Below are 13,655 nucleotides of genomic sequence, written 5' to 3' on the forward strand. Positions count from 1 at the left end.
TTAATAATTAAATAAATGAAGGAATTTCGCCGATATGAAAAAAATCTGACCATCAAGTGCTAAGGCAAGTTCGTTCCTGGCGGTCTTGAAGATTTATGTGAGGGAGGTAACCATTAGTGTTATTTTTATTGACTCAAAATATTATTCAAAAAATTAGCAGAATCGCTCGGAAGTTATCACAAAAAAAAACTAATTCGGAGTATCATAGCATCGGGACATATCTACGCAGGGAGGGGGTTTGTTCGAACAAAAATTAGGGCATTCTTGTCTCGTCTTTGTATACTTCATTCATACCTAAGAATATGCCACGTAGTGTTGGGACACCCTGTATACTTATACTACCTGTATCGAATTTATTGAATTTTCTTCATTGCAAAAACACAAATCAACTCTTATAAAATATATTTTTTAAACATTAACAGTTACATGGTTTCATTTCCTGTCTAATGTAAGTGCAAAAATTCACAATATCACAGTGAAAAAATTTCCCCCATATTTATTGATTATTAAAAATCAGTTCTGTACATAAAATAATCATCTCCTAAGAAATATATTTCATAAATCTATGTTATAAAATCTAATCACTAGCATAGTGAAAAAATAAAAGGATGTATGTGTTAGTAAATATTTTTGAATTGACAAAAAAAATATTTTTACAATCAAATTATATCGCTAGACTTCGAAAAGTATTTTTTAAATTTAATTCAATTAAATAATGACAGTATAAAAAATTTCCAAACATCCACACACTTAATACTGAAATCATTAAAATTAATTACAGATTAAATTCACATCAACGTTTATTTAAGTTGTCTAAATACTGGTGTGTTCACTGATTTGATTTCGTTTAATATAATTCAGGCGACTCGGCTCGGCATAGGTCCTTTTTCTCCTTAAGGTGGCACTATACAAAGAATTGACCAATCATCGGCATCCTTTTAAAATTTTCATTTGTTCTGTTGTTCTACTTTTGATTTAACCTCAAAACGTCATTGACGTGAGCGCCATAAGATACGATGCGGAAATCAAGTGAAAAAGTACCAATATCATTAAAAATCCAAGAAGACTGGTCCCTTCAAAAGTCGCCACTTCAATCTTAAGGTTTTTCAAGAGTGAGCACACCAGTGTTAAGTTCATTTTACAATTATTCTATTAATGATGATTCCTCACTACTTTCTTAAAAAATTGTCGTGGTAGACTATTTGACAGTATATAAAATATCGAACCCTCTTGTTTACATCCTAGATTAGACTTCCAAAAACGATTGGAATTAAGCCAACAAAACAATTTTTTTTTATTATATCAACAAAAAAGCTCTGAAAACTTGATTAATTCATATCCTTTATCACGTGATGACAAATGACAGGATTGGGCGAACTCACGATGACGTCAATTTGAGTTCGACATGTTTGTTGCCTTTTTTTTCGTTCCTTTGCTTTCACTGTCAATTTCTACAATGAAGTATTTTTTATAGTTGGTACAGGTTTTTTTCCCGTAAAAGAGTTATTGAAAACATTTAAAACAACAATGAATTCTAGCAAATAGATTGCTATAGTAAGAATGTAAACAAAGTAAAATTTATATTTAGATAATCACTAGATATATCCAATTTTTGTAAAAATTTGTCAAATAGCCTATCCTATAAATGGATTTTCCTCAAATCTTTCTTCAAAAACCGTATTGTCATAATTTAAATTAATATTTGGGCTAAACACGTCCAACGAATAAAATAAAATGAACCTTCACTATACAGGGTGTCTGGTGACCAGTGGTACAACGTTCAGGTGAAGATAGAGGGCATCTTTACAAATTGGGAAATATTATTTCAAGTTACTTTTTTACGGAAATGTGGAGAAATTTCAAGCAGCTCCAAGCACCGATTTTGGTGATTTTTTGTTAGATATTTCCGAAATTCCAGGTCTGTAATCAGGAATTTATGTTTTTCTGAAAATGATAAAAAACAACACTTTTTGTGTTATTGTTGAATTATATTGGAATGCAGGCATCAAAAAAGCAGAAAAAACTTGCAGATCCATCCATTTCATCAGATTAATGCCAGTATTTTTGCTGAAAATGGTCAGATTGGGTTAAAATCACTATTGAAGAATTTGTGTTAAAATTCAATTCTGTTCATATGTTGAAAGTGTATCAAGAGAATGATTCACCAAACTGTACATTTGAGTTTTTGACAAAAATTTCTTGTTAATTTTCCTGTTAGAGTTAGAGGCGTTTGAAATTTCTCAAAATTTTTGAAAATAACCTGTATCTTCGAAACAAGAGACCTGAGGTGACTCAAAATATCATTTCCCAACTCAAACAGATGCGTTCAATCTTTACCTGTGTGTTGTCCTGTTGATCACCAGACAATCTACAAATCTACAGTCTACAAATAAAATATAAATAACACAATTGTGTTTGCAGTTTTTCTGGTCTTCCAAAAGACTTTCAATTGGAATTACGACTATTAAAAATTACCAACCTGAAAATAGGTAGTACCAAATCCATACCCTTACTACTTTAAAAACATACTATACAGAATTTCAACAAATAATATTTAACTGGCTTATGCATTGCTGACATCCCAATGTATTGGTTCGTCTTTTTTAAATGCTGGTTTTTTTTGTTTAGCTCTGGGTTTAAGTGGACCCGCGTTTTTGTAGCATTTCTTGGTTTTCTTAGGGCTTTTTTGAAGCTTGAGCTCCATGGGTGGTTTTGACTCATCGATAACCACTCCTTTCGACTGACAATAATCTAAAGCTTGTGCTCTGACGTCTTCCATAGGATACGTATAGTCTTCTTGGTAATACACAGAGAATACATTTTCATCGGCTACACATTGCATAGCTACGTAAGTGTGAATTAAAAGGGATGGAAACCTTTCTACCCAATAGTACGTAAAACTATCAGGGATATCCCCCAATACTATTCGTGCCGCTTCTGTTAATTCTCTAAAATGATGTTTCTGAAAGGAACACAATCAATATCCTCCCTATTAGAAAGAAAGAAATGTAACAAACCTTATTTCTCATAGCTCTAAGTAAGTCTCTGACTGATCTACCAAAATACGTCCTGAATTTCCTCAAATCAATGATTAAATCTTGATCAATATGATCTCCCCAATCATTTAAAACGACTGCATCTCCTCCAAGCTCAAGATTCTTCAGAACAAACTCATCGACTTCGGATATATCAACACGGTCACTAACATCCTGGAAAATAATAGGTGGAATTTCGGTGAAGAGAAAAAAATTTACATTCATGAGTTTCTTTAAATTAGAAAGAGAAATGATTTGGAAGGTAAAAATACTGGTGTGTCCACTGATTAGATTTTGTTTCAGATGGCATTCCCGATACTTCCCTTTTCCTCCGTAGGTGGCGCTATGTGATATATTTGTCGGTGTCGGATTGTGATATATTTTCAAATTCACAATTTTACTATATCGTTATGAATGTATAAGAATAATAGAATAAGTTTATTCATCCTTTAAGACACCATACAAAAGGTATATAGGATAAGTCAACAAAAAAATATATAAACACATATAGAAGCTTAAATCTAAGACCAATTATCAATACAATATTCCCTAATTGAATATTATATTGAATGTAATATATTTATTTGAGTGATTCCCGATTAAATATGCAAATTTGAATATTTTGAATCCGATATTTTTCCTAATTGTCGAATTTATATTGAGCAGAATATTAATTATTTTCTGTATCTACCTGCTGAAATCCAAGGTTTGGCAACTTTTGCTCTCCTAGTGTCTTCGGTTGTTTCACGTCGTTTGGGGCGCTTGAAGTTTGTTTTCTGAATTTCTGATATATTTAGGTATTTATTTCAAAATATTTTGAGTTAATATGAGATGTTGATTCTCTAAGGGACATAAGAAGTGCGTTCTTTGTGGAGAAACTCGCGAATTGAGTGAAATATCCTATCACTGATATGTGTTCATTTCCGCGCGCTTCATGTCAAATTTGATAGTTCATGTTGGGGACAAAATTCGCTTACTGAAAATGACATATGCTCCTTCTATCTATGTTTATTACTCTGAGATTGTGAGCGATATAGGAATCGATGCGGAAATTAAGTGAAGTACTGGAAATATCAATAGAATCCAAGAAGGCTGATCCATTCGAAAGGAAACTCTTTCAAAAGTGAGGTGACCCCCCAGTCTAGACATCTTAAATATAATCTTTCTACAATGATCTAACCTCAAATGACCTAACATTATACTGTTCAAGTACGAATAGAGAAATATAGATTAATCAATTCTTTAGCGTTAATTACACCTGACTATTTTCAGGATATGATTTTATGGGTTATGAGCATTATTTTGTTGAATATTTGATGTGTATATTAGGTTGAGGTCAAGATTTTCTTGAGCACAACAAACAATTTAAATTTCCCAATGTCATAAACAAATATCTATTGATGATGGACTCTACCAGAATACGTAATATATGGAAAGATTACCTGAAAAAAATTAAGTATTTTTGTTGTGTCCCAAAACATCGGATGCATCAATATTGCACTACAGTTTGGCCTTTCGTTGGGATTTTTTGAAATCATACACTTAATTAAAGGAAGCTGAGTATGGATTTCCCATTGACTTCCTTGTAGGCGATCCAGATTGCATGGTTGTCCTGTGGCAATGTTAGGAGTTCTATAGATCAACTCACCAAATGGATGTTCACCTTTCGATAAAACGTAATAGAAAAGACAACCAAGAGAGAATATATCCACCGACGAAGTCTAAAAAGTAACGAAACAACAAATATTAGCTTACGGGAAAATGTCCACAGATTGACATCTCACCATCCTTTGAGGTTCTTTTTCTAAAACTTCTGGCGCAGTCCAACCTTCTGTACCTCCGATGCGAGATGAATAAAAAGAAGTCCGTCCTCTTTGTAACTTCTTGCATAAACCAAAGTCCGAAATCATTGCCTTCACATTTCCTAACGTGTCTTCCATTGAAATCAACACATTATGTGGTTTGAGATCTCTATGAACTGAAAAGTTTTGCATATAGAGCGGAATTATTTTTGTAACCCTACACAATACGATGATTTTTCATGTTTTCTTGCGGAAAGCTTACCTATATCAAGGGAATGTAGATGTGCCAATCCTTGTGTGGTTTGTTGGAGAATCTGTAAAGGTGATATAGGTAAGGGACCTTTAGAGTTCTCAATGTAATCTGTAAGAGTAGCTTGGCACATTTCAAGGGCTATATATCGAAAAGCCACATCTTCCTCTGTACAGTAATATCTTATAACATTTGGGTGATCATCACTTTCTCTCAGCAAAGCTACCTCCCGTTCTACTAATTCTATTTGTTTAGGCCCTTTCGTCATTAATCTTTTTACAGCTACAGATCTTCCTTCAAATTCACCCCTGAAAACAATAACAAAATAGATCCAAAATTGTGCAAGTTAAATTATTACAAAATCATTTTGCCAAATTGTTAATCTGTTACAATATACAATTTTTTCAGGGTTATTTCTTGGAGTGAAGCTATGCTGGAAATTGAAGTAATTTAATAATTGAAAATGTCAAGTCCACTAACACGATTTTTATCTGTTATGCATGACATAATCAACAAATAAATGAAGCAAGGAAATTTTTTTGAACTCCCCTGAAAGGTTAATGGTTTATGCCTTGAAACTATGACAGATGTGTTGTGTTGGTCGACCTGCATTTTGACATTTCAGGGGAAAAGTTCAATAGAATTTCATGTTTCTTCCAAGAGTCAAAACTAGGCCTGAAGACATGTGCATTTCAAGCACCATTGTCAGAAATAGGTACGAAAGAAGCATAGTGTGCTAAACAGTTAATATAATAGACTTACTTGTACACCATAGTACCCTCACAACCGCTACCTAGGATATCTCTCAGATGTACTTTTATTTTACCAATTTGCAAAATTCCTTCTTTTGATGGACATTCAATATGTTTGTCCTGCTTCTTACGAGTTAAATATTGTACCTAAAAACAACAATGTTGAAATGGATATTTGGACAAGTCACTGAAAGACTTATTAGAATTGTATTGTTTTGAATGAACAGACATATTGAGACAAGATCAATTTAAACTGAAATGCATATTTGAAAAATTTCTTCAAATGCTCTCAGATTATTCAGTGATGTTTATTGAACACCTGAAATGCACAATCATAAATATAATATTCGAAGAGGATGCCACAATACAATTTCAATGATGTCACAATATCTAAACAATCGAGTATCATATACAAATGAATTTGTTTTCTTAAAAGTCTAACCTATGAAGATGTCAATAAATATGACAATTCTTTTTATAACTGTCAAATAGCCTAACCTCAAAGATGTTTTATTATCTTCAATACTCTCAATTTTACTATTTGTAAATAAAGATTGTTTTTGTTATTTGTGCATTCATACGTGTATGTAGTATAAAAAAGAATAACATACCGTTACAATAATATATATAGAGGAAACTACAAGCATCGATAATACGGTTAGCAGTGTTCGTTGTAAGTCATTCATATCTTGATATATTTCAGCATAGTTCCTGATATACTTCATGACAGTCCAATGCTTCATCGAATCATTTGCTACATTACAATATTCGTCATCATCATCTTCCATCTCCATATCAACCGATTCAACCTCCATGCCATATTTATTTGAATTTTTTTCTTTGCGTTTAGAAATGGTCGCATCGGATATCAGTTTTATAGGTTCAGTTTTCCCCAAGAGCATAAAACGCAACTTGCTAAATTCTGGAACGTTATAATGACCTGTATAAATTGAAATGTGATTTGATAGGCCAGGTATGCTTTGGAAAGTAAACGAGTTGGCATCTTTTGTATCTGAAAATTTAGCATTAATACTCATTCTTTGTAACATTTAAAGCATATGTTACCAGACGGCAGATGGTAATTTTTGCCAGGTATTGGTAAGTCAGGGTAAGATTGTGGCTCGTCAGAGCCATAAGGACCTGTTAAAAGTAGTTTTCCTGCATCTGATGCAGTTATTGTCACCACATTTTGGTCAACTAAAGAAGGTATAGCATATAGTCCTGATTCGTGTTGGCCGATGTATAACGTTGGACTGAAACAAGCAATTGTAATTATTAACTGAATAATTTGGTGAAAGCATTGCTTAAAAGTCAACAGTTGTTCATTCATTAAACACAAAATCTTCCATGAAAATACATATCAGAGAGTGGCCACACCTCCAGATACTGACCGTGCTCAGTGCTGTCTGGCTTCTAGATCAGAAACATTTCATTTTACTTTTTGGTACATAACTTTGATTGATAAACTTTACTGATTAATTTGAAGAATATTCTAATCTTCTAAGATTTCCAGAACATAAGACATTTGTCGAACTGATGACTATGGCTCTATGTTCATTAATTTTGAAGTTACATGTCAAACTGAGGTCTCATTTAATCACACAAAAAAGTGATATATTTAATCATTGCTTGGGTGCAGAATGTCAAAGAAATTGAAAAAGAAACACTCACTATAATTTTATACGGCCCTTTTGATCGAAAATGTGGTCAACCGATAGTTCAGATGAAAGATATGTGATTGTATGATTTGCCAGTATTGTGTAAGGAACGGTGAGAAGTCCTTCGGAATTTAGAAGGTAAATTCCAACTGCTGGACTTTCCAGTTCTAATTCCCAAAAGAAGTGCCCGCTCCTTCTATCCAAAGCTATAATTTTACCAGTTGAACTCGAAGCAAATAATACAAGTCCTGAAAAATAGATAGTATTTTCATTTGCCCCATACATTTTTGAAGATGACAACATCATTTTCTAAAAGCAAATCAAAATTCTGTATACAACAGTATTTCTTTAGTTTCAAACCCTAATGAGAATTTTGAATATTTCTTATATCTCCTCATAATTATCAATTACATTTTTCTACTTAAAGAAGTTAATTGTCACCATGAATATTTCACAATATACATGCATATATCAACATTTCCTTCAGAAATAATTTAAAGATAAGCTGAATGCCAAATAAAAATGCAAATTTTATAAAATCCTCAAATTATAATATTTTAGGATGGGAGAGTTTGATAAAGAAAATTATATTGCATTAATTAAAGTTTCAAAATTGTATGTTTTACTATCCTAATTCATACAGTTTGGTTTTAGCCATTATCTCATAAAAAACTTCAAGAAATGTTTCTTATCAACCAATTCTTTTTATAATAAATAATAATTGGTGATATGCTGATAGGTGATAAACACATAATGAGACTTATTTTCTTTACAAGAATAAGTGAAGCATATCTGAGTGTTTTATTATTCAATTGGTTGACATGAAAAATATAATGGAGCATATAAGCACAATTTCATCTAACGTAGAAGTTGAATAGTTATTACTGCAATTTCATTCAACATTAAATAAAAACATAAAAGAGTTAATTAATTAGTTCACCATCATTGAAAAGAGTGATTATTATAAACGATTGTTGCGTATTAATGATTTATTGAAATTGATATGAATTTAATTTGTGTAAAATTCCAAGCTTCTGTATAAAAAACGAAAAAAGGCTGAATATGAAAAAGTTTGATTGAACCCTTGAAATTATTGAATATTATAATTCAGGTCACATAGAAAGAAATTTACAGTTTATAGATTTTTAGCCTTGAAAATTAAAAGATAAGATCTTTCATTTTCTTTCTTGATATTTGTTTCACCATTATCTAGAAACTTTGTTCAATCATTGTTGGCTTGAATATTGCTTGATAAAAAAGAATAGAGAATAACATACCGAAGCTAGTCATATCTTCCATTGCTACTGGTTTTGAAGAGTAGTCAAAAAATGTCACATTCCATTTTTTCTCTGGATTAAGACTGTCAACCATGGCTATATTATATTTTGTTCTACCAACATAAACAAATGAAGATGTTTCTACAGGACAAGTAGGACTAGAAGTGTCCCATCCAATGATCTGTTGTTTCATACCTGTAGAAGGATCTAATTTGAACCAGGCATCTTTTTTCTTTCCTGGAAAACAAAAATTCAGTAATCATTCCTCCAAAATAATGGAAAATATTCAAGCTACCTGTGTACAAAATGCCATCAGAGCTTCTACAAGGAGAAGAAGCCACCAATTGGGGAATTGTAAAAGGCAATTTTTTAATTGGTTCTCTGCTATTGTCCAGTAAATAGAGTGATCCATCTCTAGGATCAGGCAAGAAAATTGGAACTGTTGCATCTTCAACATTCAAAGGCACTTCAACTATAGGGCCTTTAAAAATGAGAATAGGGTTAAAAATTTGAAGGAAAATAAGAATTTATAATCTTCCAATAGATTATGCAGTTTATTCTTTTCCATTATTTAAAAAGGAAATTCTATGAAGAATATTACAACTGTTATGTGCCGAGGAAAGCTATCATATTGCACAAAATTAGCAGATCTATTTATCTGTTATCTCAGCAAAAATCCTGAATTTTCTTATCAAATTTCGCAAGTACTCACGATCTTTCACATTCCATTTTATAGCGCCTGTTATTCGATCAACATTGACTAAAGAACCATCTAAGGTGGCAATAAGTAACAATCTATCATCATTTTCCGGGGCAACAGCAGTTGTCTTATCACCTTTTTGCTGTAATTTTATATATTAAAATATGGTGCATAATCATAACAAAAAATGTGATACCTCTGTTTTGATATTATCACCTATAGTAATAACATTCAAATTAACGAAGATAAAAAAACTTATGAAAAGAGTGCGCATTTTGAGTTAGTAAAGATTGCCGCTTTCTTTTCATTTAATTTGCCGTTTTTATGAGGTAAGATATTCAATATTTTCAACAAACGCCTTCCTTCGATTTCGTTGTTAGGTTGAGGTTTGAGGCCTTGAGGGCATAGAATAGAATATCAATATTTATTAATATTGAACACAAATTATAAATAAATCGGTAGATGACTGACATTTCCCAATAAAATGACAGTACCGTAGATCAGTTCACCAGTTGTTCAGTTGATCTTCTAACCATGTTGGTTCGGTAGATCGTAAGTTCTGAAGAGTATTTGACATTTATATTTTGTATAAATAAATTGATAATATCGGGGTTGTATTGAAGCAAAATTGGGAATATATTTGGTGTTTGAATTAAGGCTTCCTTCAGTAATTTTCAAGGTTGAGTTTAGAATCCTTACCATATAGTGAATAAGATAAAAATTGATATATGTAATTAAGCAAAAAATGAGTGGTTTTAACTATTCCGGCTTTAATATGAATAAAGCTCCTACTACAAGACATAATGCAGTGCCACCTCCTTCATCGATAAGTGGCCCTTCTTCATCTATAAGTGGCTTGAGTAAGCAGGGCTATTCAACAATGAATGCTATTAGCCAAAACGCTTTATCTGCAGCTTGGGGTGGCAGTAAGAAAAGAGCTGCTACTGAAGATGAGTACGTTTTGAGATTTGGAGTTTAGGGCGCCTTGAAAATGTATGTTGTAGGTATTTTGAGGATGATGAAGAAGAAACAGTGCCAGACTTGGCGTATATTCCAGCTCCTGACAGCCCAACGAGAATTGAAATGGAAAAGAAGAAACAGCAAGAAGAAGAAGAAGATGATCCTCTTGATGCGTATATGGCTGGTATTGAGTACCAGGTAAGCTTTCTATTGAAAACATGAGTTATTGAAAATTAAGAAATAAATTTCTTATATAAAATTCATTCTAAAATTCCTTTTGTTTCAGATGAAAAGAGAAGCTTCAAATAGTGCCTCTCGAAGGCAGGTAAGAAATGATTTAGAAGAGGAAGATGATGAAGAATCATATTACCGATATATGGAAGAAAATCCAAATGCTGGATTAGTTCCAGTTGATGAAGACCATCCAGAGGTAGAATATGATGAAGATGGAAACCCTATTGCTCCTGATAAAAAAAGGATTATTGATCCATTATCACCTATAGACCATTCTACAATAGAATATAAGCCATTCCAAAAAAATTTCTATAATGAGCACCCAGAAATATCTTCTTTATCTTCAGATCAGGTGAAAGAACTGAGAGAAGCTTTAGGTAAATTTTGATGCATTCAAGTTATATTCAATTCTAATATTTGACTATTTTAGGTATCAAAGTAACAGGAAATAATGCACCAAAACCTGTCTCTTCTTTCGCCCATTTCAATTTTGATGAAAAACTTCTAAAAGTCATAATCAAAGCAGAATATTCATCTCCCACTCCTATTCAAGCACAAGCTGTTCCTTGTGGACTTTTGGGAAGAGATGTTCTGGGAATTGCTCAAACTGGTAAGGTTTAGATGAATGAATATTTGTGGTTGTTTAACTTCTTACTTTTAGGTAGTGGTAAGACTGCAGCATTTCTTTGGCCACTTCTGAAACACGTATCTGCACAAACTCCTGTAGAGGAAGGAGAAGGACCCATTGCTTTGATATTAGCCCCTACCAGGGAATTGGCGTTACAAATATACAACGAAGCTAAGAAGTTTGCTAGAGTTTATGATTTAAGGGTCATTTGTACTTATGGTGGAGGCTCCAAATGGGAGCAGAGTTTGGTAAGAATTTAAAAAAATTTATGCCAATATTCAATTTTTTCTTATAATTGAAAAATACATTGAATAGCTTAGTCATGAATTTTTAGTGAATTGAGTTTTGCTTTTAGGCTCTGAAAGAGGGGGCAGATATTGTAGTTGCTACTCCTGGTCGTATAATCGATCACGTCAAAACAGGATCAACAAATCTCGAAAGAGTAACATTTTTGGTTCTCGATGAAGCTGATAGAATGTTTGAACTTGGTTTTGAACCTCAGGTTAGGTCAGTTTGTAACCATGTTCGTCCAGACAGACAAACATTACTTTTCAGGTGAGATCTTTTTCAACTTGTTACGGCATAATTACTTAAAAGTTTTTTTCAGTGCCACTTTCCGTAAGAAAGTAGAAAGATTGGCAAAAGATGCTCTGCAAGATCCTGTTAAGATATCACAGGGTATCTTGGGCCAGGCGAATGAAGATGTTACACAGCATGTTCTCCTTTTGAAAGACCAAGAAGCAAAAAGAAACTGGTTGTATGGAATATTGGTAGAACTGTTATCTGCAGGATCAGTTCTTTTGTTTGTTACGAAAAAATTAGACGCAGAGCAGGTATGGGGCATAATCCATTGAGTACTATCGATTTTAGCGGTTTTTTCATATTGAGTATCTGAATTTTTTTTTTAGATGGCTCATAATCTCAAAGTTAAGGAGTTTGAATGTCTTCTTCTGCATGGTGACATGGAACAATGTGATAGAAGTCAGGTTATTATGTCTTTCAAAAAGAAGGAATGCTCACTTTTGGTAAGAAATTGGAACGAAATGATGGTTTACCGATTTATGATATTACGAATTTTTTCAGGTTGCTACCGATGTGGCAGCTAGAGGTCTTGACATACCACACGTGAGAACAGTCATATGCTTCGATATATCTCGCGACATAGACACACATACGCACAGAATAGGTAGGACAGGAAGAGCAGGTACTCAAGGTACAGCGTATACCTTACTGACGCCGCAAGATAAAGAATTCGCAGGCCACATCGTTAAGAATTTAGAAATGGCTAACCAGAATGTGCCCCAGGAAGTATTGGATTTGGCCTTGCAGAGTTCTTGGTATAGAAAACAGAGGTAATAAAAAAAAATTAGTGTGGTGGATAAAAATAGAGTTTTAGAGTATAATTTTTTTTTTCAGGTTCCGCAAGAAGGGTGAAAGTGCCAACGTTGGTGGCATAGGTTTAGGGTTTAAGGAAAAATCAAGTCAACCTATGAAAGGGTTTGTCCCAGCGGGGGGCAATAGTAGCAGCAGCAGCGAAACTCCTTCATCTACAACTAGTGCTCCAAGAGGTCCCGCAACTGACCGTTTATCAGCCATGAAAGCCGCTTTCAGATTACAATATCAAAATCAAGTATGTGATTGTAACCTCTTATTCCACTAGGCCTTTTTTGCGTCCATATCCGCTGAAATGTCAAAATGCAGGTTGACCAACACAAATTTTTATCTGCTTGACGTGACATAACTTGAATTAGAAGAGATATTTCACTTCATGTTTTGTTATAATAATAATAATAATAAGAGAGTTTATTCATGAAAATACATTCAATAAACTTTATGTTGATTGTATGAATACAGAAAATGTGATATTCTTTGCTCAAATATTTATAAATGAAAGATTAACATAACCTCAAAAATAATTTCAAGGTTTGCAGCACTGCAATAAGTTTTGAAACAAATGTCAAAATTGTAATTGTGGCAGGAATAAAACACTAAAAAGGCCTAGTGTGATACGGATTTACCGATTAACCAATTTTTGAGATATAAATTATGATTAAATCATTTCAGTTTACTGCAAGCGCAGATCAGCCTCCACCGCCAGCTCCTCCTACCCGAAAAAAGAGTAGATGGGAGTGAATATTAGAGTATACTTCTTAACTTATTAGTGTAATGTGCAAAACTATCTAAAAATTTGTGCAAACTTGAGTCATAAAGAAAATAAAACTTCATGTTAATATGGTTCATCAATTTTATAGTTTCAATAAAATTAAAAAAAACTGAAAATTTTACATAATGGTTGATTATTTTCCTTATCTAATGAAAAAAACTTTATTCACGATTGTTTTCTAATTAATGAAGAAAA

At 32.9% G+C, this 13,655-nt stretch overlaps 2 protein-coding genes across 2 annotated transcripts; one reads left to right on the top strand and one right to left on the bottom strand.

Moving 5' to 3' along the window:
* Window positions 1–385: 385 nt before the first annotated feature.
* LOC123682639 (serine/threonine-protein kinase/endoribonuclease IRE1) lies at window positions 386–9,895 on the bottom strand. The gene is made up of 13 exons (XM_045621380.1): window positions 9,671–9,895; window positions 9,487–9,616; window positions 9,070–9,255; window positions 8,775–9,011; window positions 7,511–7,745; window positions 6,905–7,092; window positions 6,451–6,851; window positions 5,850–5,986; window positions 5,100–5,395; window positions 4,820–5,013; window positions 4,478–4,756; window positions 3,018–3,209; window positions 386–2,962 (listed from the first exon to the last, which is right to left on the bottom strand). Exons 1-13 carry the CDS (start codon window positions 9,746–9,748, stop codon window positions 2,564–2,566), a joined length of 2,952 nt encoding a protein of 983 aa, XP_045477336.1. The 5' UTR covers window positions 9,749–9,895; the 3' UTR covers window positions 386–2,563.
* An 81-nt stretch (window positions 9,896–9,976) lies between these two features.
* LOC123682641 (ATP-dependent RNA helicase DDX42) lies at window positions 9,977–13,581 on the top strand. The gene is made up of 11 exons (XM_045621386.1): window positions 9,977–10,428; window positions 10,479–10,632; window positions 10,721–11,045; window positions 11,099–11,278; window positions 11,330–11,544; window positions 11,652–11,851; window positions 11,904–12,129; window positions 12,205–12,321; window positions 12,380–12,648; window positions 12,713–12,926; window positions 13,361–13,581. Exons 1-11 carry the CDS (start codon window positions 10,220–10,222, stop codon window positions 13,427–13,429), a joined length of 2,178 nt encoding a protein of 725 aa, XP_045477342.1. The 5' UTR covers window positions 9,977–10,219; the 3' UTR covers window positions 13,430–13,581.
* Window positions 13,582–13,655: the final 74 nt, after the last annotated feature.

The sequence above is a fragment of the Harmonia axyridis genome, chromosome 6 (assembly GCF_914767665.1).
Source record: "Harmonia axyridis chromosome 6, icHarAxyr1.1, whole genome shotgun sequence".
NCBI lineage: Eukaryota > Metazoa > Arthropoda > Insecta > Coleoptera > Coccinellidae > Harmonia > Harmonia axyridis.

What these genes read in the sequence shown, in the direction of transcription:
- LOC123682639 (XM_045621380.1), bottom strand. Translation starts at nt 9,748, where the DNA reads ATGCGCACTCTTTTCATAAGTTTTTTTATCTTCGTTAATTTGAATGTT. An exon ending in AAGGGCCGTATAAAATTATA is followed by an intron (nt 7,093 to 7,510) that starts GTGAGTGTTTCT and finishes TGCTTGTTTCAG; the next exon opens with TCCAACGTTATACATCGGCC. An exon ending in AAAAAGAACCTCAAAGGATG is followed by an intron (nt 4,757 to 4,819) that starts GTGAGATGTCAA and finishes GTTACTTTTTAG; the next exon opens with ACTTCGTCGGTGGATATATT.
- LOC123682641 (XM_045621386.1), top strand. Translation starts at nt 10,220, where the DNA reads ATGAGTGGTTTTAACTATTCCGGCTTTAATATGAATAAAGCTCCTACT. An exon ending in CCAAATGGGAGCAGAGTTTG is followed by an intron (nt 11,545 to 11,651) that starts GTAAGAATTTAA and finishes TTTTGCTTTTAG; the next exon opens with GCTCTGAAAGAGGGGGCAGA. An exon ending in AGACAAACATTACTTTTCAG is followed by an intron (nt 11,852 to 11,903) that starts GTGAGATCTTTT and finishes AGTTTTTTTCAG; the next exon opens with TGCCACTTTCCGTAAGAAAG.